Source organism: Lynx canadensis, chromosome D3, assembly GCF_007474595.2.
Source record: "Lynx canadensis isolate LIC74 chromosome D3, mLynCan4.pri.v2, whole genome shotgun sequence".
Lineage (NCBI taxonomy): Eukaryota > Metazoa > Chordata > Mammalia > Carnivora > Felidae > Lynx > Lynx canadensis.
In genome coordinates this window covers 71,324,734-71,350,583 of record NC_044314.2, presented here as the reverse complement: position 1 = coordinate 71,350,583, position 25,850 = coordinate 71,324,734, and the positions used below count along the sequence as shown (strand labels likewise).

General features: G+C 36.8%; 1 protein-coding gene across 6 annotated transcripts in view; it reads right to left on the bottom strand.

The window, feature by feature from the left end:
- Positions 1-25,850, bottom strand: part of HORMAD2 (HORMA domain containing 2) — an 83,730-nt gene that overhangs the window by 57,371 nt on the left and 509 nt on the right. For 4 of the 6 annotated variants that reach the window (XM_030336852.1, XM_030336853.1, XM_032595410.1 and 1 more), the window contains exons 2-7: positions 16,717-16,804; positions 10,852-10,993; positions 7,649-7,712; positions 6,934-6,970; positions 2,141-2,161; positions 1,391-1,417 (exon numbers count right to left, since the gene is read on the bottom strand). In XM_030336852.1, coding sequence (XP_030192712.1) covers positions 1,391-1,417; positions 2,141-2,161; positions 6,934-6,970; positions 7,649-7,712; positions 10,852-10,993; positions 16,717-16,767 — 342 coding nt within the window. In that variant the 5' untranslated portion in view covers positions 16,768-16,804. The remainder of the gene's footprint in view (positions 1-1,390; positions 1,418-2,140; positions 2,162-6,933; positions 6,971-7,648; positions 7,713-10,851; positions 10,994-16,716; positions 16,805-25,850) is intronic. The other 2 variants (XM_032595408.1, XM_032595409.1) reach the window with 2 other exon arrangements.

The following is a 25,850-nucleotide window of genomic DNA, read 5'->3' as shown; positions in this document are numbered from 1 at the left end:
ACAGAAGTTAGGGATCAGTGCTATATGGAACAATCTGCAAGCATTCAAAATATTAAATATTTTTTCTGGGTTATAAATGATAGTTCAGCACCTCATTTTATAAGCTTTTGTTTTCTAACTTCATTATTTTACTTGTATCAAAGCTCATTTAACAGCACCCCCACATACACCCTCCACTTTAAGAGTTTTCTACAGTTAAGCCCAATTTATTCAGCATTTCACTATCTCAAAAGCACTGGTTTCAGACTAGGAGTTTTGTATACATAAGAAAACAAAATAATTAATTGCATTAAGAAAATGGCCAATTTATTAACAACTTATCAGAAGGTTTTAGTTTGGGAAACTTCCCTCCAAACCTACAAGAAAAAAAAAAAGCATTTTGAAACTAAATAAGAGAAAGATAAAAAGTGGTCGTTTGGGGATTGAGGAATTGTTACCCACCTGTATGTACCAGCTTTCTTCCACCTTGCTAAAACAGCTATTTATAATCTTCCCCAAAAAGGATATTAAAAGCTAAAAATGCTTAATCTAGTCTTGAATGCCATCAGTTAGGCTAAATTCATAGGCTTAAGAAAGAAAATGGAAAGCAAAGAAAAGGGAAAGGGAAAAGGAAAAAAAGTTAGGAGGGAAGTAAAGAGAACAGAATGAAAAGAAAGAATAGAGGCCTTCACCTTCCATTTCTGTATCATTGCCACAGCTGCCATTCAAGGTAGCACAAGGAACTATTACATGCCCAGGACTATGAAATTCACTTTGGGACACAGAATACAAGATAAGACACTTGTCCTAAAGAATTCAAAATCTGGTTGGAGAGATAAAGTAATCTACATGAATCAATGGAGAATGTTAAATTGTGAAGTCTTGCTAGAAAAGAAATTTAGAGAAGGAAGAAATTAGTGTGAACGGCATAGGCCAAGAGGCTTTTATGGGAGATTTGAACATAAATTGGCCTTGAGTATGAGTAGGATTTGATAGGAAAGATGTTTAGAGATAAAAGAAGATGTAAAAATCTATGAAAAGGTCAAAAAGAAGAGAATTTAATTGGCAAAAAGGAGAAAAGTTTAGAATTCTGCCATATTTTCCAGAAGGCCACAAACAGAAAGGATTCAGAATCAGTTAAAATAAATAATAAAATGCGATTTTATACAGGCAGAGATTTTTAATTTTAAATGTTAGGGAATAGGCTTTCCTCTATGCTTTTTCTTTAATACCCCTAAGTAGTTTTTAAAATCTCATAATAAATAATTGGTGAAGTTCATAACAAAACACACTGAAAGAGCTCATAATGAGTTACTCTGCTCACACAGTAAGCTAGTAACATAATCAATAGCCTCAACGCAGGTAAACATGTAAATATAAAGTATAATCACATCTCAATGTATGTTCTTACCTCAGGTTCCTTAGGATTTGTGTAAAGCTGTTTAAGGAAAAATAAACAACATTTAATTTCTGAAACTTACTAGATTATTCCTCACTGAATACTGAATTAAAAATGCTTAAGTAAATCAAATATCTAAGACTCCCAATAGTATCTTCTCATTTTCTTTCTATTCTTAACTATACATACCATGTTATATCCAGAAGCGCACAAAACTCCAAAAAGTCTACAAAACTGCAAAAACAAAAACCTCCAAGTCTTTAAAGTAACTCAAAAAACGAAAGCCTGATGGCCAATACATGAAGCAGACAGTATATCCTATATACTCCCCCATGTATTATAACATACCTAAGAAATACATAATTTGTGATCTTTTATTAAAACTTCTGATAGATTCGGGGCACCTGGGTGGCTCAGTCGGTTAAGCGTCTTACTCATGGTATCAGCTCAGGTCATGATCTCACGGCTCGGCTCGTGAGCTGGGGCCTCATATCACAGTGCAGAGACTGGTTGGGATTCTGTCTCTCCCTCTCTCTCTGCCCCTCTCCCATTCCCTCCTCTCTCTTTCTCTCTCTCTCTCTCTCAAAATAAATAAACATTAAAAAAAAAAAAAAAACTTCTGACAGATTCTATTTTTTTTAATTCCAAAATGTCATAGGACACATAAAGAAATTCAGGGAGAAGTGGAGATAGTACTGTTTTAATGTTTTACTTGCCAAAAGACAACAGAGACATGGGCTTGGTCTTTAAATGTGTACTTACTGTAAGTACTGCCATGTGTAGCTTCAAGAGAAAAGAAAACTACTGTTATTATATACTTGTACAGATATTATTGTTATTTTCAATAAAAGCTAATTAAAATATGATTTAAGAGACATTCAAAGATTTGGGTAGAAGATCTGAAAAAGGGATACTAATTCACTCATGTATTCAAATGTGTATAAATTTACATACATAGGGTTCTGCTGGGGAGAGGAAGGATGCAAAAAAAAATACTATCTGTACTCTCTAAAAGTTATATTTTAGTTGAAGAAGCAAAAGATACACAAAATAATTCATTATTATTAAACATTAAATATGCCACAAGTATCTCCAAAAAATTGTCTTTTGAAACTAATCTACTAAAGAAAAAATTTTAAAGTCTGGTATGTCTATAAAACCCCTTGTCCTACCTGCATATATATTACTATAAACAGATTCTCTCTGCTTGAAAGAGTAATCCAATATATAGATAGAGATACAATCTAGCCTCTGATAAAAATTTAAAAACTAGAATACAAATTAGAAATTTTCCAGACCAGGGGCGCCTGGCTGGCTCAGTCAGTAGAGAATGAGACTCTTAATCTCAGGGTTGTGAGTTCAAGCCACACATTGGGTATGGAACCTAGTTAAAATTTTTTAAAAAAGAAAAAAATTAAAAGAAAATTTCTGGACTGATAATTTCATATCAAATTATTCACCTATTTCACCCTGAGGAATAAAACTTTAGTGACACTGTGTGGCTATTTTGGTTACTGCATACAATTTATTTTTAAGACTATACAGTGAAACTTTATATTAATTATTTGATTAATAGTTCATTCATTCATTCAAAAATAGAAATGGCTACTGATCTCAAGGAACATGCAGACCAACAGGAGAGAAAACATTAAACAAAAAAGCAAACAGATAGGTACATCATTACAATCGTGTTAATTGCTATGACAAAGCATCACGAGGTGCTTGAGAACATTAAACAAAAGGACAATCTAGGCTGGGGTAGGGGGTTGTGTGCCAGGAAAGACTTCTCTGGGAAAGTAAATATTTAGGCTGAGACTTGAAAGATACATTGGAGTTAGCCAGGTAAAAGGTATGTGTAGTGAAGAGAATTTTGCAGGCAAAAAAGAATACTACAACAAAAGGAAAAGGCATTTGGCATGTTCTAGAATCCTTGTGTGGCTTGACTATGGTTAGCAATGGTGAGAGTGATGACTTGGAAAGGCAGGTGTAGACCAGATTATACAGGTTCTCTGTGAAGGACTCTCAATGTTATTTTAAAAGTCATGGAAATGGGGTGCCTGGCTGGCTCAATTAGAAGAGCATGCAACTCTTCATTTTGGGGTTGTGAGTTTGAGCCCCACTTTGGGTGTAGAGATTACTTAAATAAATAAAACGTACATACATACATACATAGCCATGGCAGATTTTCAAGCAAGAGATTGACATGATCAGACAGATTTCTGAAGAATGTAGTGTGGACACTGGGTTAGAATGGTAGGGGATTGAAAATGGGAATGAGACAAATTAGGAGGCTATGTACAATATAGTCTCTTTTTTATAGCTATCTAAAAATACGTACATGCTTACTTTAAAGAATTTAAGCACAATAGGAACTGCAAAGAAAACAGGGTAAAATCACCTAAAATTTCACAACTAGAAATAATCATCATCTTCAACAGAACATCTTTCAAAATCTCTAGATACTCAAACTTGACTTTACTCAAACTATTTAAAAAATTTTTTAAATATTTTTATTTATTATTCAGAGACAAAGAGAGACAGAGCATGAGCAGGGGAGAGGCAGAGAGAGGAGGAGACACAGAATCTGAAGCAGGTTCCAGGCTCCGAGTTGTTAGCACAGAGCCCGGCGCGGGGCTCCAACTCACAAACCGCGAGATTATGACCTGAGCTGAAGTCGGACACTCAACCGACTGAGCCACCCAGGCACCCCTACTCAAACTAATTTTAAAACATTAACTATTTCCTGGGGCACCTGTGTGGCTAGGTCAGTTAAATGTTCAACTCTTGATCTTGGCTCAAGTTGTGATCTCACAGTTTGTGAGTTTGAGCCCCACATCGGGCTCTGTGCTGATGGCACAGAAGCTGCTTGCGATTCTGTCTCTCCTTCTCTCTGCCCCTTACCTGCTTGTGCTCTCTCTCTCTCTCTCATAAATAAAAACTTAAAAAAAAAAAAAAAAAACCAACAACATTAACTATTTCCTAGTAGGAAATTAAGATACTAACAACTGAAAAACAAATATAAATACTATTAAGAACCTAGGCCATCCGTCTAAGGTGTTGTCTTTTAATCTCCCAAAACAATAAATTTAATTGATTCAGTCATACAGGTAATCATTTAAGTAAAATAAACCCATCAAACTAGGTAGATAAACTTTTTACATCACACTGCTATTTTAGTACACCTAACATTGTAATTATTTAAGAAGTGACTCCATTAGACTGTAACCTCCTTGAGTGGAGGAATCACATTTTTCTCTCATCCAGTATTTAGGTACAATGTCTGGCACAGATTAAATAGGTAAGAAAGGAAGGGAGGAAGAGAGGGAATGAAGAAAAGAAGAAAGGAGGGAAAGAAGAATAAGAGAAGGTGGGAGGAGAGAAGGAGGGAGAGATGAAGGGAAGGGGAAGGGAAGGAGGAAAGTAGAGAGGGAGGGATGGAGGGAGGAAAAAGAGTTAACACTTATGTGTTTTTATTATGTGCCAGGCATTGTACTAAAAATTTAAATCAGTGGTTTCAAATTATGGTCCCTAAACCAGCAGTCTCAATATCATCTGGAATTTATCTGAAATGCAAATTCTCACATCAGAAATTTTGGGGAGTAGAGCCTGGCAATATGTGTTTTAACTGTCTTCCAGGTGATTCTAATGCAAGCTCACATTTGAAAACCGGTGCTTTAGGGGCGCCTGGGTGGCGCAGTCGGTTGAGCGTCCGACTTCAGCCAGGTCACGATCTCACGGTCTGTGAGTTCGAGCCCCGCGTCAGGCTCTGGGCTGATGGCTCGGAGCCTGGAGCCTGTTTCCGATTCTGTGTCTCCCTCTCTCTCTGCCCCTCCCCCGTTCATGCTCTGTCTCTGTCTGTCCCAAAAATAAAAATAAAAACGTTGAAAACTGGTGCTTTAGATTAGTCCATTTAATTCTCAACCCTAAGGAGTAAGTTCTGTTATTATCCCCATTTTGTATATAAAGAAACTGAGGAACCAAGATGCTGGTACTTGCCCAAGATTATACAGGTGTTAAGTGGCAGAAATGGGATTTCCTTCAGACTGATTCCAAAACTTGTGCTCTTAACTATATTGTAGTGCCTGTCAATGATGGATGCTGAAGAATGTTGGAAGGAATTCATTTGAAGGAAAATGAATGAGCACCATTCAGTATGCATTCTCCATTTAAACCTGTCCAAATACTAAAGGCTTTCAAAGTTCAAAAGCCATTTTCTCCCGAAAATTTCCTTCATGCTCCTCACTAGATATAACCCCTCCTTTTCCATATTTCCATTGTAAACAATCAGTATCTTTCCTTTAGCATGCAACAATTTCTAATAAGTATTATGGTTACTTATACTTGTGATAGAGGTGTAGTCAAAATATTTCTGATATTTTTACATAAAAATATCAAACTAATATGAAAAAAATAAACATTTAACAGCACAATATGGCACAGGTATGGGCCAATCGGAAAGGATGCCAATTTAGCCTTGGAGCTGGGTTCCTGGAAGCTCCCCCTGGGCCAGATGTTAACCTTTTAATTGCTAGATTATGAATCAGTCTGGGGAGATCCCAAAAGAGACAGTGATGAGGTGAGGAGGACGCCATGGTGGGGGTCATTCTGGGTCTCAGCGAAGCAGCTATTTACCACCTGATATTTCAATATTTTAACAACAGGCACAGCTGGGCCAGTGTATCATGGCTGATCATCAGCCGTGCACATGAATATCATTTATTTTCTGCCATGGTCTAGAAAATCTTTGTGTGCACAATCCCATATCTGTTTTAATTTTGTATCCCTCAGTCCCCCAGGTCAGTGTTGAATAAATCATAAATAATAACTGTTCAGTGAAAAAGGAAATGTATGAGTGCAACTAAATAATCCTATGTAAGGCTTAGTCACCTCAAAATTTCTTAAAGGGATAGGAATTGAGGAAGTTAAAAGAAGATATAGATGGGGAAAAGGAGGGGACGCAGGCAGAAGGTTAATTTATATACATCTTGTCTCTTCAACTAGGACCAGGGCCTCTAAATTTTACACCCTTCATAGCTGTCTTGGACAGCAAGAAAGATCTGATGCACTTAAAATTCAGCTGCATTTTTTAAAACTCTAAGTTACAATACTAGCTATTTTGAGGGAATGTATTATATACATGCACCAAACATAGTTAACAAAATAACCAACATAGAATAAAAACGAGACTTATTCAAATCTATTTTTTCCTTTCATATCTGTGAATTTAATCACAACTATTTTGAACATATTCAATGTGCTAAATGCCAGATTCTTGTCTCCCCTGTCCCACATCCTCTGGATCTCTTCCAGTGACTTCAGAGGAAATTCTGTGGTCAAAAAGATATGAGTATGTAAAAGAGAAAAGTGAGGGTTTCCTTTCTAATTAATGAAAACAAGACATTAACAAAGACATAAAATAAAAAGAAACTGTTTCAGAAATGCAAATGTAGGCAATGGTACCCTTATTACACAACAACAAAATAAAGGCTAAACTTTTTTTTTAAGGGATAAAAGATGAGTCTTTAATCTTGGTGTAAATTTAAAAACATTCTTACGTATCTCTTTTCCAAAGCATCAAAACAGCCTTGAATCCTGTCAAGAAATAAATGTTTGATGTCAATTTGGACCAGATGCAAAAGCCAAAAAAATTTCCAGTACAGCATATTCTTTGCTTTGAGGTACGTTAAATTGGTAATCATTTTACCTCTTACATTTAAACTTTTTTAAAACTCCCAGTGTCATTTAATATGTTGATAGAACTTTATAGGTAATAGGTAAGCAATTTTAAGGTAGGGAACTACATCTTATTTTTCTTTTTTCTTCCCATAATGTTTAGGATACTGATATGCATGTGATGAGTAATCAAATTTTGACTGCTATTTTTCTCTCTTTTTAAAATTTTTGTTACTGAGGTTTAGTTGACATATAGTGTTGTATTTGTTTCAGGAGCCAAATATTTTTCTATCCTTGTACAAGTCCATTTTCTTAAAAAAATAAACTAAATCAATACCTTAAAATTATACGAAATAATTGTTATAAATTTCTAGGAAATTGTGGAAAAAAAGATGGAAGGAAGAAAAAGGAAGGAAGGAAGAAAAAGGAAGGAAGGAAGGAGAAGAAAATGGAAGGAAGGAAGGAAAGTGAGAGAGAGAAAAAGAGAAAGAAGAAAGAAATGGTTTTAAGGAAATGATCTTCCCAAACAGTCTTATGGGTAATTTCAACCACGATAAAAATAATGTTGTTCTACTTTTGCGAATTTCAATTACTTACCATTTGATAATATGCAGTGACCCCGGACATTTTTTATCTTCTCGAAGTATTTTTAAACTGAGGTCTACAAAAATAGAAACACAGTCTATTTTCCTCTACTAAATGATTGCTGTACTAAAATTGTCCATGCTAAATAAGGATATTTCCTTTAACTATTTTATTTGCATAACTTAGCTTTATAGCTTATAAAAACATTTTGAATCTCTAAATATCTACTTTAGAAATAAATTCTATGTTGATGATTAGCTTAGTTCCAATTTTGATTATAGTCTAGCAGTCTCCCCTTCTACAATGCAGCACAATTGAGTTGGCTGCAAAATCAATTTGTGTTACTTCTTTGCTTCTGTTGAATTTCAAGTAATCATAAGGTATTATTGAGACCATTTCCATTAACCAATTTAAAACATGTACCTCAATTCTCAAGTCACTTCTCTCATATTTCTCTCCCTCTCAATGAAAATACAGATGAAAATTCTTCCCATGGATTATTCTCAAATATTAATTTCCATCTGAAATTCAACCACCTTACTATAGTCAGAGAAGAACAGGAAAATCATATTAAAAGAGTTTTAACTTAGAGGTGCCTAGGTGGCTCAGTCAGTTAAGCGTCTGACTTTGACTGGCTCAGGTCATGATCTCGCTGTTGATGAGTTCCAGCCCCACATTGGGCTCTGACAGCTCAGAGCCTGGAACCTCCTTCAGATTCTGTCTCCCTTTCTCTCTACCCCTCCCCCACTTATGCTTTCTCTCTCTCTCTCTCTCTCTCTCAAAAAGTAAATAAATAAATAAACATTAAAATTCTTTTTATTTTAACGTTTATTCATTTTTGAGAGACAGAGACAGAGCGTGAGTGGGGAATGGGCAGAGAGAGAGGGAGACACAGAATCCGAAGCAGGCTCCAGGCTCTGAGCTGTCAGCACAGAGCCCCACGTGGGGCTCAAACTCATGAACGGCGAGATCATGACCTGAGCTGAAGTCAGATTTTCAACCGACTGAGCCACCCAGGCGCCACCCCCCAAAAAAATTTTTTTAAAGAGTTTTGGTTTAGATCACTCTAAAATCAATCACTGATACGGGTATGACTTTGCATGTCACTTCACCTTTTCATGTTGTTTTCCTGTTCTAAAATTGATGTCTCCTCTATCTCTATTGAGATACATGAAAATTACTCTATATTGGTATAATATTTAGAGATTACCAAAAAGAGTGACATAGGAGAACTGAACATATTTATGATGTATGCTACTTTAAGTACAAACATTGAGAGGGAAACATATAACCTCCACTAAAATTATCACAAAAAATAAAGCCATAAGTAATAGTGTTACCCATGTTGAATGAAAGAAAGAGAGAGAGACAGAGAGAGAAACAGAGACAGAGACAGAGAGAGAAAGGGCCTGAAATGGAAACACTTGCCCCCCACAAAGAGCAAACCAAGACTTAATTGCAGGAATGTAAACTTTAACCAGTCAATCTGGAATTTCCTGATCAACCCTAGTGAGGTAATCTGCAGGATAGACCCCTGCCTTTTCCCCACCCCCCCAAGGAAGGTGACCCTGCCTGATACAAACTTTTCTTTTCTTTTACTAATGACTTCCTTGTCCCACCCTGCCTATAATAGTTTTCCATTTTGTACAGCTTCTTAGAACTATTTCTATTTGCTACATTGGATATTGCACTATTCATGAATTATTGAATAAAACCAATTAGATCTTCAAATGCATTCAGTTGAATTTTGTTTTTTAACATTTCATCTCCTTACCATGCCTAGGGTAGTGACTGACGCACAATAAACCCTTAATTAATTACCCCAAAAATGTCTTTTTCCAATTTATCCCAATTCTGTTCCAAATGAAGAGAAATGCAACTCTGTGCTACATATAAACATATTCACAATTACAGATTTATTTTCTATAGATCAAAAGAAGACATGACACAAATGAAGTTGTCATGACTGCAAATATCATGTTTTTGTATTTATAGCACCACATGCCTTTCATTGATGCTAGTATAGAGAATCAAATGTTAAGAAAATTAAATTGGAATGAGGCCAAGGTATATCATTAAATACAGATGTGAGGAACTTTAAGTTAGATCTTGAAAAATATGATCTTACAAGGAAACTTCTAGCTCTTTACATTTATTTTCCTAAATGATAGTTCCCATTTTAGTGACAAATCAGCAAGATTTTTCTGAATTGTTATCACAATTCAGCTTTTAAAGCTAATAATAAAAGATTCTAAAAAATTGAAGAGTCCTAGGTACATTTTTTTTTCTTTCAATACAAGTGAAGGAAAGGAGCCAGAAACAGCTTGTAATATAAGGAAATGAGATCATAAGTTTAAGACACAAGAAATAAAAGAGAGGAAAGTAGGAGACCTGGCAATTGAGAAAAGAAAAGCACTATTAGAATAATAATTGTCTCTCCATGTTTATCAACAAACGGGTTTGGCATGAACATGCTTTTCTTCCAGCATATTTATATGTGTCAACAGTATGAAGAGTTTTTCACCTGGCTGCATTAAACTTCCTCAATGCCAAAGTAAACCTCAGAAAACAAACTTAACTGAGGCACAAAATAGTGCAAATCTACAGCGCCCAAATAGATTTTGATCCAGCTGCTGCTTTTATAGGTATGGTTTAGAATTACTGGGCTTGTCTATACAGATTTATTTTCTTCTCAGTCTGTCATTTGGTATCCAGCTAGGAAGTAATGATTCCTATAAGTAGAACCACTAAACATAGTTAAGTTAAAATGGAAAATGAGGGGCGCTTGCCTGGCTCAGTTGGAAGAGCACGCAACCAACTCTTGATCTTGGGGTTGTAAGTTCAAGCCCCATGTTGGGTATAGAGATTACTTAAAAATAAAATCTTAAAAAAAAAAAAAAGGAAGGAGTGCCTGGGTGGCTCAGTCGGTTGAGTGTCTGACTGTTGATCTCAGCTCAGGTCCTTGGCCTCAGGGTTGTGAGTTCAGACCCCGTGTTGGGCTCTGCTCTGGGCTCAGAGCCTACTTATAAATAAATAAATAAATAAATAAATAAATAAATAAATAAAAATAAATAAATAAATAAATTAGCAAACTGATCTTGAAGAACATGCTCATGACTTGGAATTAGCACACTCTGTGAAAAATGAAAGGTTTACTCTTACCAAGTAAAGAAAAAGGCTACAACAGCCAAGATAATCACTGAGTTAAACTTTACCATCCAAATGGCGTTCTCCATAAGAGCTCTCTGGAAACAGGCCCCTTAGATATGTTATACATGAGATAGAAGTAGCAAAAAGTTTCTTCACCATTATCAATGACGCATGCTCATTAGTGATTTGGGATGGAAAAACTGTTTCCTGGGGAAAAAAAGAAAAAGATGAAAAAGATTAGTATTCTTTAATATATTCAGCCATCATGCCTTTACCACAGATATGATGGAAAGATTTTTCAAGACTTCAAATCTGATACCTTTACAGATAATCAAAAGGAAACAGGGCTTTGAAAACTGCATTAAAGTTGATCTTTATAGGTAAGACAGAGAAGAAAAGCAGGGACAGTTACCCAAGCAATTCAAGACTAGTATAATTTACTTCACAATGATCCATGGGTTTGAGGTGAAACTGGAGCTTTACTATGATTACATAATCTCCTTCCTTTTCACATACTCCTCAGATCCCCAATACAATCTTTTACCCCCTACATTCTCTCCAAAGTCATCAAGTACATCCTATCATCAACCTCTTCTGTCCTCTTACTATGTAACTTCTCTGCAGTGTTTGACACTTCCCACATCTTCCCTTTTCCTTTTCAGCTGCCATAACAGTTTTCTTTTGATTTTTCACATATCCCTTTGTATCTATCTCAATCTCTTATTTTTTCCAGTTTTTCTGCCCTTTAAATTCTCTCTTCAGTCCTTTCTCTTTGCATAGCTCTCACTTTTTGGGTAATCTCATCTAGTTTCACTGCTTCAGCTATAGCCCATACAGAGAAGACTTCAAATCTTTATGTCTGTTTAAGCCCTACTTCTGTGTTTCTGTTTCGTGAACATCTACTCCTAGGCCACTTTGTAGAACCCTCAAACTCAACTTATCTCTATCACCTTTCACTGAAACCTGATCCCAAGTTTCATTCCCAGACAAATTAATCAGCCTCCACTCCAATCATCCAGGGTAGAAGTTGAATCATCTTTGGCTTCTCTTTCTTGTTCATAGTTCATACCCCATTTCCAAGCACTAAACCCTATAATTCTCTCTAAAAGAGTTCTCAAATATATCTTCTCCTTTCCCTTCTCACTGTCACTGCCTTGACTTAGGACATATTTACTTCTCCCGTTTATTACATGCTGTAGCCCCGATCTCTCTGCCAACAGTTACTTTCATTCACTCTGTCCTTCATATTGCCATCATTAACTTTAAAGAATATAAATCTTATTATGACATGACCAGTGTTCATATAGGATAGAGTTCAAGTACCTTAGTGGAGCATTTGAGAACTATCAGTCTTGGGGCGCCTGGGTGGCTCAGTTGGTTATGCTTCCAACTTTGGCTCAGGTCATGATCTCACGGTCCGTGAGTTCGGTCCATGAGTTTGAGCCCCACATCGGGCTCTGCTGACAGTTCAGAGCCTAGAGCCTGCTTCGGATTCTGTGTCTCCCTATCTCTCTGCCCCTCCCCTACTCATGCTCTGCCTCTCAAAAATGAATAAATGTTTAAAAAAATTAAAAAAAAAGAACTATCAGTCTTATCTTTGCCTAGCTCTCTTGCCTCATTTGCCACTCCCTCCTCTCTGCTCCTACTCCCTATCCTCTCCTATACACCCTACTCTACCTATGTGGAACTACTATTCATTTACTATTCTACTACCATGTATCTCCATGTTTTTGTACTTTGATAGAGTTTTGCAGGATACTAAGGTAAGAAGTTAGAATATTAAAGTTCTGTAAGATATCAGATAGCCTTCTATAAAATGTATGAGTGCTAATAATAGCTTCCTTCTAAATTATATGTGTGTATGTATGATATATTGAAAAATTCATACAGTTATTCTTAACTGACTGGATAGTCTGCCCTAAGAAATGGTATGCCATATTAGGAATGTCAGAGAGTGACAGACACAAAAATTTTACTTCAGCATATAAGAATTTTCTACCAACTTAAATTCATATAGAATATTTGCTGATAGTTTGTTTTGCATCTTGAGTTATCACTTCAACATGTTTGTCATATTCAGTATTTACTGTGTACATGTATAAAAATAAAAATGAAAATTTGATCATTTTTGTAACAATTAATTAGTCTGAGACTGTTTTTTGCTCTTATTTAATCCAAGCACAAAATATGTCTCATGAACTCCAGCTGGCATTTGTCAATACATTTTATTTTTAAAGTATTTTCTAAATATTGATGAATTAGACTATATCAAACTTAAGAACTTCTGTTCAAAGAGAACATGGGAGAAGATATTCTCAATACATATATCTGCAAAGGACCCATATCCAGGATATAGGAAGAACTCCTAAAATTCACTAAGGAAAAGACAGAAAACCAAAAAGAAAAATGGACAAAAGACTTGATAAGACACTTCATAAAACAGGATATCCAAATGGCCAACAAATAGCACTCAAACTTCATGAGGGAAATGCACATTAAAACCACAATTAGATAACACTACACTACCTACCAAAATGGCTAAAGTTTTTAAAAATCAGAAAATACCAAATGTTGACAAGGATATAAATCAATCAAAACTTTGAAACACTGGTTATAGGAGCATAAATGGGTACAACCTCTTTGGAAAATTTGCTCAGTGGTATCTACTAAAGCTAAAGATACACATGTTCTATGACCTATATTTCACTCATAGATATACACCTGGCAGATACGCATACCTATGCTCACCAAAAGAATGTTCATAATAGCATTATTTGTAATAGACCCAAAATGGAAACTGTCCAAATGCCCATCAACAAAAGAATGGATGAACAAATTGTCATATATTCCTGTAATGGAATAATATACGGAAATGAGAATGAATGATCTACAACTATATTTAACAATCTACAAATATATTTAACAATTTAATAACATATTTAACAATATGATAACTCTCACAGACAAATCTGAGCAAAAGAGACCACATACAAATGAGCGCTACTGTATGACTTCATCGATATAAAATACAAAGTAAGTGAAACTACTTCCATGCTGTTAGAAGTCAGGATGGTTAAGTCTCTGATGATCTTAATCAAATTCAGAGGTCTTTTTACTATACTACACAGTTTCATCTGTTGAAGTTTTAATAATCCTGTTACTTAGAGGCAGGTACTACCCGCAAATATGCCTTTGATGATGAAGAACTCACAAAAAGCTTTTCTATAGCTATATCCAAAAGACATTCTAGTCATGATTTTGCTATATAAACTTCGTTCTTTGGTACGAATTATCAAATTATATTATATTCTGTTGTTAAAAAGTATATAATAAAATAATAACATATAATAAGTATACAATAAAATAAATAAAAATATATAATAAAATAAAATAATATAAAATTCTAATACTCTTGCATGTATGATAGGAACTTTGGGGACAAATCAGTATGGATCTTAAAAGCCAGGCTAAGGAATTTATGGTTTATTTTACAATCAATGGGAAGTCAGTGGATTTGATCAGGAAAGTGAGTAAAAGAATTGTTTTAGGAATATTAAGCTATCGCAGAAGTAGGAAAACTTAAAGCTGAAGGGGAATTAGGTATGTATGTGGTGTGCATGTGTGTGCATGTAAAATTTTACAGAAAACCGCTTTTTGTACTGACAGAGCCTCAGAAATTAAGGTCTTTTTGAGTAAGTGGGTAATAGTTGGCGTGGCATCTATATATGGCACCTTACTGAAAACTTGCCAAAACTTAAAGGTAACACTTGAGTAATAACCATTTGTAAAATTAAATAACCTGGAAGTATAAAGACATTTACTTTAAATATAGAATCTAAAAGGCCATTTGCAGTAATGAAGATCAATAGTTAGAAAAGCCCTCTAAAGTTCTGTTATTTTTCTATATCCTAGGGATTATTTTTCTTAGCTCAACTGTTCTTATTTTTCTTAGCTCAACTGATCTAATACCTTAAGGGTCATCATTGATGTTTTCATAAATGTCAAATACATGAAAATACTGACTTGACAATAAAAAACACTATGTCAAGCTATTTTAACAAGACAGTGTGCTAATGACATACGCGATGTTTGACAGCTCAGCTGTCAAGTTACATGACCTAAGACAATTACTTTACTTCTCTGAGCTTCAGTTTCCACCTTATTGTGAGGTTTAATTGAAACAATAATATAAAGCCCTTGGCACAGTGCCCAGTACATGGCAAATGCTGAATAAATGTTAGCTTCTAGAATTGTTATTATTGTTGTTTTAAGTATCAAATAACAAAATCATACAGTCACTTAAAACTTACTGGAAATAGTTCATTCAGTCCAAACTACAAAGATCTGTTTATATTAAAACATCAATTTGTTAATTTACAGAGAGAAAATAACTCCCAAGCTGACTGTAATTCATATATATATACCCAGCTCAGCATTTCCCCCCAGGAAGGAAGCACACTTAGGAAACCAAATGAGATCAGGAATCCAGTGAGTATATTGAATTCAAGCCAGAAAGATGACTACTTTCTCTCTGCCCTAATTCTCCTTCAGCTGGAATCTTGCCTTTGTTTGCTTCAGCTTAATATTCCTAAAACAATTATTTTATTCACTCTCTTTTTTAAATAAATATTTATTTATTTATTTTGGGAGAGAGAGCAAGTGTGAGTGGGAGAGAGGGAGAGAGAGAATCCCAAGCAGGCTCCCCGCTGTCAGCCCAGAGGCCAAAACAGGGCTCAATCCCACAAACCTGTGAGATCATGACCTGAGCTAAAATCAAGAGTTGGATGTTAACCAACTGAGCCACCCAGGTACCCCAATTTTATTCTCTCCTGACTGAAGAATAAAGCAGGGGCGCCTGGCTGGCTCAGTAGGAGGAGCATGCAACTCTTGATCCTGAGGTTGTGAGTTTGAGCCCCACACTGGGTGTAGAGATTAAATAAATTTTTTTAAAAACTTAAAAAAAAAAGTAAAGAATAAAGCATAAATTCCTTAGCTTGGCTTTTAAGATCCATATTAATTTGTTTCCAAAGTTCCCATTCGGTTTTATTTCCTTTTTCTGCCCAACATGATGTCTCTCCACTCCAGTAAGGATACGTTCTTCATTATTCTCTAAAATGTTCATTTCTCATTTTGAGCCAAAGCATGTTGGTAGGTTTTCCTCATAGAGTTCTCTTCTCTCTCCTCTACTCAAATCCTTTTTATTATTCAAAGTCTACCTTACATCACATTTCCTTCATGAGTAATATACAAACTATTCCAGTCTATACAAAATCTCTAACTTCCTATAATTTGTATTGTTTTACTCTTTTTCACATATATAATGTATATACTGCTTTCTATATTGGCTTGACTCCTTTAAATCTTATTTCCTTTACCAGATTCTAAACTTCTGGGAGATAAAGATTTATTTATAATATGTATTATATAATACCAAGCTCTTAATTAATAAATGAATGATTCATTAATGAATGTCATGGGACAAGACAGACCTGCCCTTGTGAACTCGGGAAGGATGCCTGACTCTGGCATGCTCCCCCAGGGGCCCAGCCTCCAAGTTCTTCTCAGTGCTCTTTCCTTCAGTCCTTAAAATTACATCATGGTGCATATCAAAAATTTCCTAATTGTTTCAGGAAATGAGGATCTAACAGAGAACTGTTCTCTTTAAACATCTTTTTTGTTCCTGATTTCTTTTACTCTAGAAAATCTAAACATATGAGCATGAAACAAGCACCCAGTCACTTTGTAGGAATCTATTCTAATTTCTTGAACATCCTCAGCCCATTAGGCAGTTAAAATGTAGACATACTCTGCCAGAATATTATGTGCCAATTAACTGATAAAACTGCTATTTAAAAAAACACCGAAGATTAAAGTCATGATTCTGAACTCACTAAATAGTCATTGATTTTCGTTTAATTCTTAGTAAATACCTTAGATGCTTTGTGAATTTTGATAGAGCGAGAGAGCTGAGCAGTGGCCATTGTAGTAATGTATCAAGATTCTTTTAACAAGTCAAACCTGTGGGGGTGAAAAAAAATTAGAGACTTTGCCAAAATAACCTTTTTTGTGACTTTTCCAAAAGAAGGACTATATAATTAGCATTGACTATGTTCTTTGGAAAATTAGTTTAATAACCATTTTTATCTCCACTACCAGTTTTCTATAAATTTGGCTTACGATCTCTAGACTAGTATTTCCAACCACCCAGTGAGAATTTAAGTTGATTTGCTTGTTCCCAAATACATTTGAAGGAGAAAAATACATGGTAAATTACCTAAAGATTCAACAATATATATTTTTTAAAAATTTTCAATGTTTATTCATTTTTGAGAGAGAGAGACACAGAGTGAATGAGTGAGGGAGAGAGAGAGAGAGAGAGAGAGAGAGGGAGAAACAGAATCCGAAGCAGGCTCCAGGCTTTCAGCTGTCAGCACAGAGCCCAATGCAGGGCTTGAAGTCACCAGCCTAGCTGTGAGATCATGACCTGAGCCAAAGTCAGACTGACTGAGCCACCCAGTCACCACTCAAGAATATATTTTACTCATCCTTTTTATTCCCTTAGAGGGCAACTGTGTTCTGTGTGTGTGGCTATATAAATATATATAGCAGGAGTTCAAAACACTTCTTTTTTTTTTCCTTTTTTGTTTTTTAGAGAAACAGAGGGAAGGAGAGAGCACGAGCGATAGAGGGAGAGAGGGAATCTTAAGTAGACTCCGTGCCCAGCTCAGAGCCCAACACAGGGCTCAATCTAATGACCCTGAGATCACAACCTGAGTGGAAATCAAGAACTGGACGTGCTTAATTGATTGAGCCACCCAGGTGACCCAATTCGAGAAATGTTTTTGAGGGGCGCCTGGGCGGCTCAGTCAGTTAAGCATCCGACTCTTGATTTTGGCTCAGGTCACGACCTGGTGGTTCCATGCATTCGAGCCCCGCGTTGGGCTCTGTGCTGGCAGCATGGAGCCTGCTTGGGATCCTCTCTCTTCCTCTTTCTCTGCCCCTTCCCATTCGCGTACATGCACATGCACATTCTCTCTCTCGATAAATAAACTTAAAAAGATTTCTTGATTTAACTTCATGTGTAATTGGCTTTCAAAGGTAACTCAAAAGTTAAAGTTCACACTTCACACCCATTAGGATGGCTCTTCTAAAAAAAATGGAAAATAGCAAGTGTTGGTGAGGATGTGGAAAACTTGGAACCCTTGTGCATTGCTGGTGGGAATCATACAGCTACTGTAAAAAACATTTTGGCAGTTCCTCAAAAAGTTAAACAGAATTATCATATTATTCAGCAATTCCACTTCTAGGTATACCCAAAAGAACCGAAAGCAGAGAGTCAAATACTTGTATACCAATGTTCATAGCAGTATTATTTACAATACCCAAAAGATGGAAACAACCCAAATGTCCATCAACAGTTGAATGGATTTTTTTTAATGTGGTATATACAATGGTATATACAAGTCTTAAAAAGGAATGAAATTCTGATACATGGTACAACATGGATGAAACTTGAAAACATTATGCTAAGTGAAATAAGCCAGACACAAAAGGACAAATATTGCATGATTTCACTTACATGAGGTAGAGGTGCCCAAAGTAGTCAACTTCATAGAGACAAAGTAGAATAGAGGTTACAAAGGGCTGAAGGATAGAAGGAATGTGATGTTTAAAGGACACACAGTTTCTGTTCAGGCTGATGAAAATTTTCTAGGACGGACAGCAGTGTTGTTTGCACACGCCATGATGCGCTTAGTCGCCACTGCATTGTATACTTGAGAATGGTTGAGGTGGTGAATTTTATATTATGCATATTTTAATATAATAAAAAAAATGAATGTTGAAAATACATCTAGTTTTGAGGTGCCTGGCTGGCTCAATCGGTAGAACATGTGACTTGATCTTGGAGTCATGGGTTTGAGCCCCACATTGGGGGTAGAGTATACTAAAAAAAAAATAAATAAAACGGAGGGACTTTAAGTTATAAAAAAAAAAAGAAAGAAATACATCTGGTTTGCACTTCTATTGCTTCACTGGCATAAACAAAGAAGCAAATTCCCTTTTTCTTTTCAAAGATCTTTATTTATTTAAAAAAATTTTTTAATGTTCATTTATTTTTGAGAGAGACAGAGACAGAATGTGAGTGGGTTAGGGGCAGAGAGAGAGGGAGACACTGAATCCAAAGCAGGCTCTAGGCTCCGAGCTGTCAGGACAGAGCCCGACGTGGGGCTCGAACTCACGAGCTGTGAGATCATGACCTGAGCCAAAGTCGGACACTCAACCAACTGAGCCACCCAGGTGCCACTGATCTTAATTTAATTTGTATTGGGGCTGCTTTTCAAGTTATGGAGTTCTGACCAAATAACCTATTTAAAGTAATTCCATTCTGGATCACCCAGGATAGCCTGTGACCTTCTTTTGCATATTGAACAATGCAAGATTCTGGATGATTTTGCAAATAAAAGGCAGAATTATTTGAGGACACGGCCACAAGATGGTGATAGAGATTATAAACAAGTAATATTTAATTTCTCTCAAATTACTTCTTCAGATCAGCACTAGGGGACACTCTTTTACAATATCCTGTAGGACACTGAAAACCACCTAACAGTCCTTTAGTCCTTAAACATTGCCAGGTGTCTTTTGTTGACTTCAAAATATAGCTTTCATTTCTGTGTATAACCTTCAAATCTGACTCAACACATCAATTTTTTCCCTTAAAACTTCAAGAAATAAAATGAGCAAAATAAGGAACTACAGAAGTTTAAGCCCTAGTTCTGGTCCATTAAGCCATGTAAATGACCCCCTCCTGGGGTAGTTATTAGTCTTAGAGACAACACATAAGAAGAATAGGGGCACCTGGGTGCCTCCGTTGGTTAAGCCTCCAACTCTTGATTTCAGCTCAGGTCATGATCTCACAGTTCATGGGATGGAACCCCACATTAGGCTCTGTGCTAACAGTGCTGAGCCTACTTGGGATTCTTTTTTTGCCTCTCTAAATAAATAAATAAATAAACATTAAAAAAATAATAAATAATAATGAGAAGAATTTTTAAATAGATTTCTTCATTGATTTTAAAAAAAAATCTATCTATGGGAGTGCCTGGCCGACTCAGTCAGTAGAGCATAATCTCGGGGATTGTGAGTTTGAGCCCTACGTTGGGTGTAGAGATTACTTAAATACATAAACTTAAAAAAAAATGTCTATGATCATAAGACATTCTGATGGCATTTCTAAAGAATCAAGCGCTGAAAAAAGCATCATTCAATTAGGACATAATGGCTAGGACATTATATCTATATAGGAATGTACAGAAACCTGGATTAAACTGATACTATCACTGAAAACTCTGAGACAAATCAGGGCACTTGTTTTTGAGAAAGGATTCAAAGCTGGTTACTATTAGCATTTGGTAAATACCTGAGGAATTAACATTTCTAAAATAAGTAAAGTTAAATTTTATTTACACATATATGTGTGTGTGAAGAGAGAAATAAACAGCAGTATAATGTAGTAGAAAGCAGCTTTGGAGTTAAGGAACCTAGGTTCAAATTCTGTTCAACTATCTAGCAGCTTTGTAACTTGGCCATATCACACAATCACCCTGGGCCTCAGTTTCCTTTTTTGTAAAACAGAGACAATAAATCCAACTTCTCAGGGCTCTTACAATGTTTATATGGGGATGTGTACGTCCAGAGAGCATACCTAGCATAATGATTAAGTACTTGCACACTTCTGGAGTCACACTATCTAGGATCAAATTTCAGTCTGCAATTAACTTGCCATATCATCTTGGGCAGATTGTGTGCCTCAGTTTCCCCACCTTAAAACAAGGATAGTAATAGTACCAGCTTCACAGGGTTGTGGGAGACTAAATGAGTCATTATATATAGGGCACTTAGAACACTGACAAATATTTCATTATAAGTAATAAAGCATGTTTATTTTTTTAAAATCTTATGTTAATATTTGAACTCCTAGTTTTCTTCCAGCCTTCCAGTTGTTCCTTCTCATTGTCTATTTCAGACTTTTTCCCTCGCCCATTTCTTAACATTTGTGTTCAGGGTTCTGTACTAGGAGCTCTTTTTTTTTTTTTTCTTACTTCTAAACACACTCCCTGGATGAACAAACACATTCCCATTGTTTCAATTACTATATCTATTCACATGATTGGATATAAGGAGCCCAGGTCTCTCTGAGGAGTTAGAAATCTATACCTCAGTCTATGAGACAGTTCCACTTTGATGTTCCCAACACATCTAAATGTCAGCTCTTTCCCCCCAAAACCTATTTCTGTTCCCTAGCTCAGTAAATGACATCATCAAATACCTAACTGTTCAAGCCTAAAAACTATGACTCAACTCTGTTCCCTCTCTCATTTCCACATCCAGTCTCCTTAACATTTATCAAATATGTCCATTACTCACTTTATACATGCTGTTATCTCTGCTTTAGATCAGATTAGCCTCATCTTTTGTCTGGACTGCTACAACCACCAGTCTAGTCTGCCTGTCATTGATCCTGCCCTTCTCTGGGCTGTTTTTTGTACCGCAGCCAAAGTTTTCTTTCTAAATTGTGAACTTGATTATGTAACTTCTTAGACTGAAATTCTTCAATGGTTTCCCACTTTGCTCAGGATAAAATCCAAACTCCTTACCATGGCTTCAAGATCTGGCTCATGCCTTCTTAGCCACATCTCTAACCATTTTCCCTTACACTTTTATGAATCAGCTATTCTTATCTACTTTGATTACCCTAAAGGACCATATTCTCTACAGCTTTCAGGCTTTTGCAATATTCCTTCTGCCTGAAACATTCTCCTCCATTCTCAATTCTTACTTATCTCCTGGACATGGTTTAGTATAATGTTCTCAAGGAATATTTCCTGATTCACTACAGCGAGCAAGTTGGGTTATGTGCCCATTGTAATATATACTGTATCATGGTTGTATTTATGTATCCATCCCACCCTACTGTGAGCTAACATGAGAGTAAAGTTGTGTCTGTCTAGCTCATTTATTTTTCAAAGTTTTTTTAAGGTACAATTTAGTGGATCTTGGTATATTCAGGGTTTTGCAACTGTCACTATTAATTCTAGAAGACTTTTGTTCCCCAAAAAGAAACTCTGTCCCCATTACCAATCACTCCCCACTCTCTCCTCCCCGACACCTTGCAACCACTAATCCATGTTTCATCTCTATGGATTTGCCTATTCTGGACATTTCATATAATGAAGCCATGTAATATGTGACCTCTTGTGTCTGCTTTACTTCATTCTTTAAAAAAATTTTTTTTTTAATGTTTATTGTTGAAAGACGGAGAGAGACAGAGAATGAGCGTGGGAGGGGCAGAAAGACAGGGAGACACAGAATCCAAAGCAGGCTCCAGGCTCTGAGCCATCAGCACAGAGCATGCGCGGGGCTTGAACTCACAAACTGCGAGATCGTGACTTGAGCTGAAGTCGGACACTCAACCTACTGAGCCACTCAGGCGCCCCTGCTTTACTTCATTCTTGAATCCTCAGCACGATTACAGTATTGAAACAAAATAGATGCTCAATAAGTATCTCCTGAATCAATAGAGAGATACTACAAGAACAAGGAAGAATTAAGCATCTAGAAAAGAATTACAGAATATTAATATTAATAGGTAGAAGGAGGGGCGCCTGGGTGGCTCAGTCGGTTAAGCCGCCGACTTCGGCTCAGGTCACGATCTCGCGGTCCGTGAGTTCGAGCCCCACGTCGGGCTCTGTGCTGACGGCTCAGAGCCTGGAACCTGTTTCAGATTCTGTGTCTCCCTCTCTGTGACCCTCCCCCGTTCATGCTCTGTCCTCTCTGTCTCAAAAATAAATAAACGTTAAAAATAAAAAATAAAAAAACTAAAAAAAATAGGTAGAAGGAACTTTGAATGTCATCTACTCCAAACACCTAATTTTCTAGATGAGGAAATCAAGGTCCAGAGAAGTCAACTGACTTAGGGTCAATCAAACATTTAGTGATAGAACTGAAAATAAAACTCAAGAAACTCTGACTCATAATTTAGGGGTTTTCTACAATGACTCCCCAAAATAAAATCCCTTTTTGCTTTCATCCCACCTAAAATAACGCACTACCCAGGAAGCTAGGTGGCTCAATCCGTTAAGTGTCCAACTCTTGATTTCAGCTCAGATTGTGATCTCATAGTCATGAGATGGAGCCCCACGTCAAGCTCTGTTCTGGGCATGGAGTCTGTTTAAGATTCTCTCTCTCTCTTCCCTCTGCCCCTCCCCCACATTTCATGCATGCTCTCTCTCTCAAAATAAATAAATATAGGTAAATAAATAAAATGATGCACTACCAGTGCCTTCCTAGTTGTTGGGCTTGCTTATTTCTAAATACAGTAGTGTCTTTGTGTCTTTTTCTGTTTTTCTAGAATGAGTTCGCTTTAGGAAGGCAAAATGTATCTAAAATTTTTTTTTTAATAGCGAGGTTCTTTTCAACCTCTAACTATTCTGTTGTTACTGTTGTTTTCCCTTTGAGCAGGTGTTTTGTGGAAGTCTCCTATTCAAGTACAAACTCTGCTTAATTTTGAAAGCTCACAAGCTAACAGCCCCAGGAGGTATGACACTACAGATCATGCACTCTTAGAGAATAACTCTGGTTTTTTTTTTTAATTTTTTTTTTCAACGTTTATTTATTTTTGGGACAGAGAGAGACAGAGCATGAACGGGGGAGGGGTAGAGAGAGAGGGAGACACAGAATCGGAAACAGGCTCCAGGCTCTGAGCCATCAGCCCAGAGCCTGACGCGGGGCTCGAACTCCCGGACCGCGAGATCGTGACCTGGCTGAAGTCGGACGCTTAACCGACTGCGCCACCCAGGCGCCCCATGATTGTTTTTTATCACCTTGTTCTAACTCATTATCTAAAAACCTAGGAGAGATTTCATAACTATGGATTTGAAGAACAGAACTCTAACTTTCAAATGTCTTTCACTTATATATTTGCTTGCATATTTGACCCACAAACATCTGAAACGTCACAGGGCATCAATATCTTTCATTTTTATGCTTGTCTACTCTGTGACAAGAATTATGATCTTGAGAAAGAGAAAAGATTTCTGTGCTTTCTCAGATAAAGACTCATGCTAGGCTTACCTCTTGACCTACATCTCAACTGCCCTATTTAAAATGGTGACACAGTTGCTTACTGTTTTACCCTTTTATGTGTGAATCCAAGATTCAGATAAAGATTAACCAGCTACTGTTCAGCGCATTAAAGCCTAAGCCACTTTTTTCCTTCTTTGGCCATTGTGAGTGAAGCAAAAACCAGTTTTATTATGTTTGCCCGAAGACAATAATAGTTGATTTCCTAACACTCCCCACCCATCTTTCTCAATCTTCCAAAACCATTTTTTCCCAACAAATCCCCTTTCTCTCAAATGAGTAATATCGAATAGCTGGATTCTAATAAATGCAACTAGATGATCTTTCTTGCCTGATTGGAAGGATGGCTTTACTGAAAGGAAGTACATTTTGACCTAAATGGGCTCAGCAACATAGAATTGGAAGGGAAAGGACACATCCTCTACAGACAATCCAATCTCTTCACTTTAAAGAAAAGGAAAGTCAATTTAGTGGAGGAAAGATAGTCTTTTTAACAAATAGTACTGGAACAATAGGACATGCATAGGCTGAACACCCCCCCCCTCCCCCAAAAAAAGAACAAAACAAAGAAAACCCTCAACCTAAATTGTATACAAATATTAATTCAAAATGGGTCATGGATTTTGACAATAGAGAAGAGGAAAACGAAGTTCAACAAAAGAACTTGGTTTGTTGAGGCACCTGGGTGGCTCAGTCGGTTGAGTGTCCAACTGCAGCTCAGGTCTTGATCTCTTTCATGGTTGGTGAGTTCAAGCCCCACAGTGCAGAGCCTGCTTCGGATTCTACCTCCCTCTCTGTCTCTCTGCCCTCCCTCGCTCACATACTTGCATTCTCCCTCTCTCAAAAATAAATAAACATTAAAAAAAAATTTTTTTTAAAGAACTTGGTTTGTCAAAGATCACCCAGTTACTCAGAGGTTTCACAGAGTTTGCTTCCACAAATTATCATTCACCATTTTAATAAATCCCACATGGCTCTGGTAATTTCTTCTCCCAGCTCACTCAGAATAAATGGTTTCCACTATATTAACTGGGTATTTGTACATGCTATTTTGGTTTTTTAATATCTTCTTCAGGCTATTTCAATTATTCATTCATTCAACATTTACTGGGTGACCACAATGTGCCAGTCATCATCTAGGATTACAGTGATGTAAAATAATACTGTTCACATGGCAAGAGATTGATGATGATCTAATGGGGGGAGACATTAGACTCTCAGCCTAATTAAATAAAAAATTCCTGTAGGGGCAGGCGCCTGGGTGGTTCACTTCATTAAGACAGGGACTCATCATTTCTGCCCAGGTCATGAGAACCGTTGGGCTTTGTGCTCACTGAACAGAGCCTGCTTGGGATTCTCGCTCTCCTTTTCTCTCTGCCCCTCCCCTACTCGCTTTCTTTCGCTTTCTCTCAAAATAGACATTAAGAGAAAGAAAGAAAGAAAGAAAGAAAGAAGAAGAAAGAAAGAAAGAAAGAAAGAAAGAAAGAAAGAAAGAAAGAAAGAAAGAAAGAAAGAAAGAAAGAAAGAAAGAAAGAAATTCCTTTAGGGGCAAGCACCCAGCTTTATTTTCATTTTCACCAGCGAGTACATGATGTACCCCCTCCCATGCTCTGCACATCCGAACACACGTCGGTGATTGGCTAATCTCGCGTTTCTAGACACTTTCTCCCCTGTACTGTTTGGGGAACTAAAGTCCACGGAGATTAAACGGCACGTCCCGGTTAAGGTGGAAAAGGAGTCAAGGTCATTCCGTGCGGACCCATCCCCAGCTCTGTCATCTCCTGATGATTCTGGCAAGAACTGGTTCTGGCAGAACACCTCCAGGTCTGGAGAAAACCTGGCCTAGCTAAATTCACCCCCAAAGCTCCACACCCAACGCACTCCCCCACCCCGCCCCTTCCTGACTGGCCGCTGATTACCC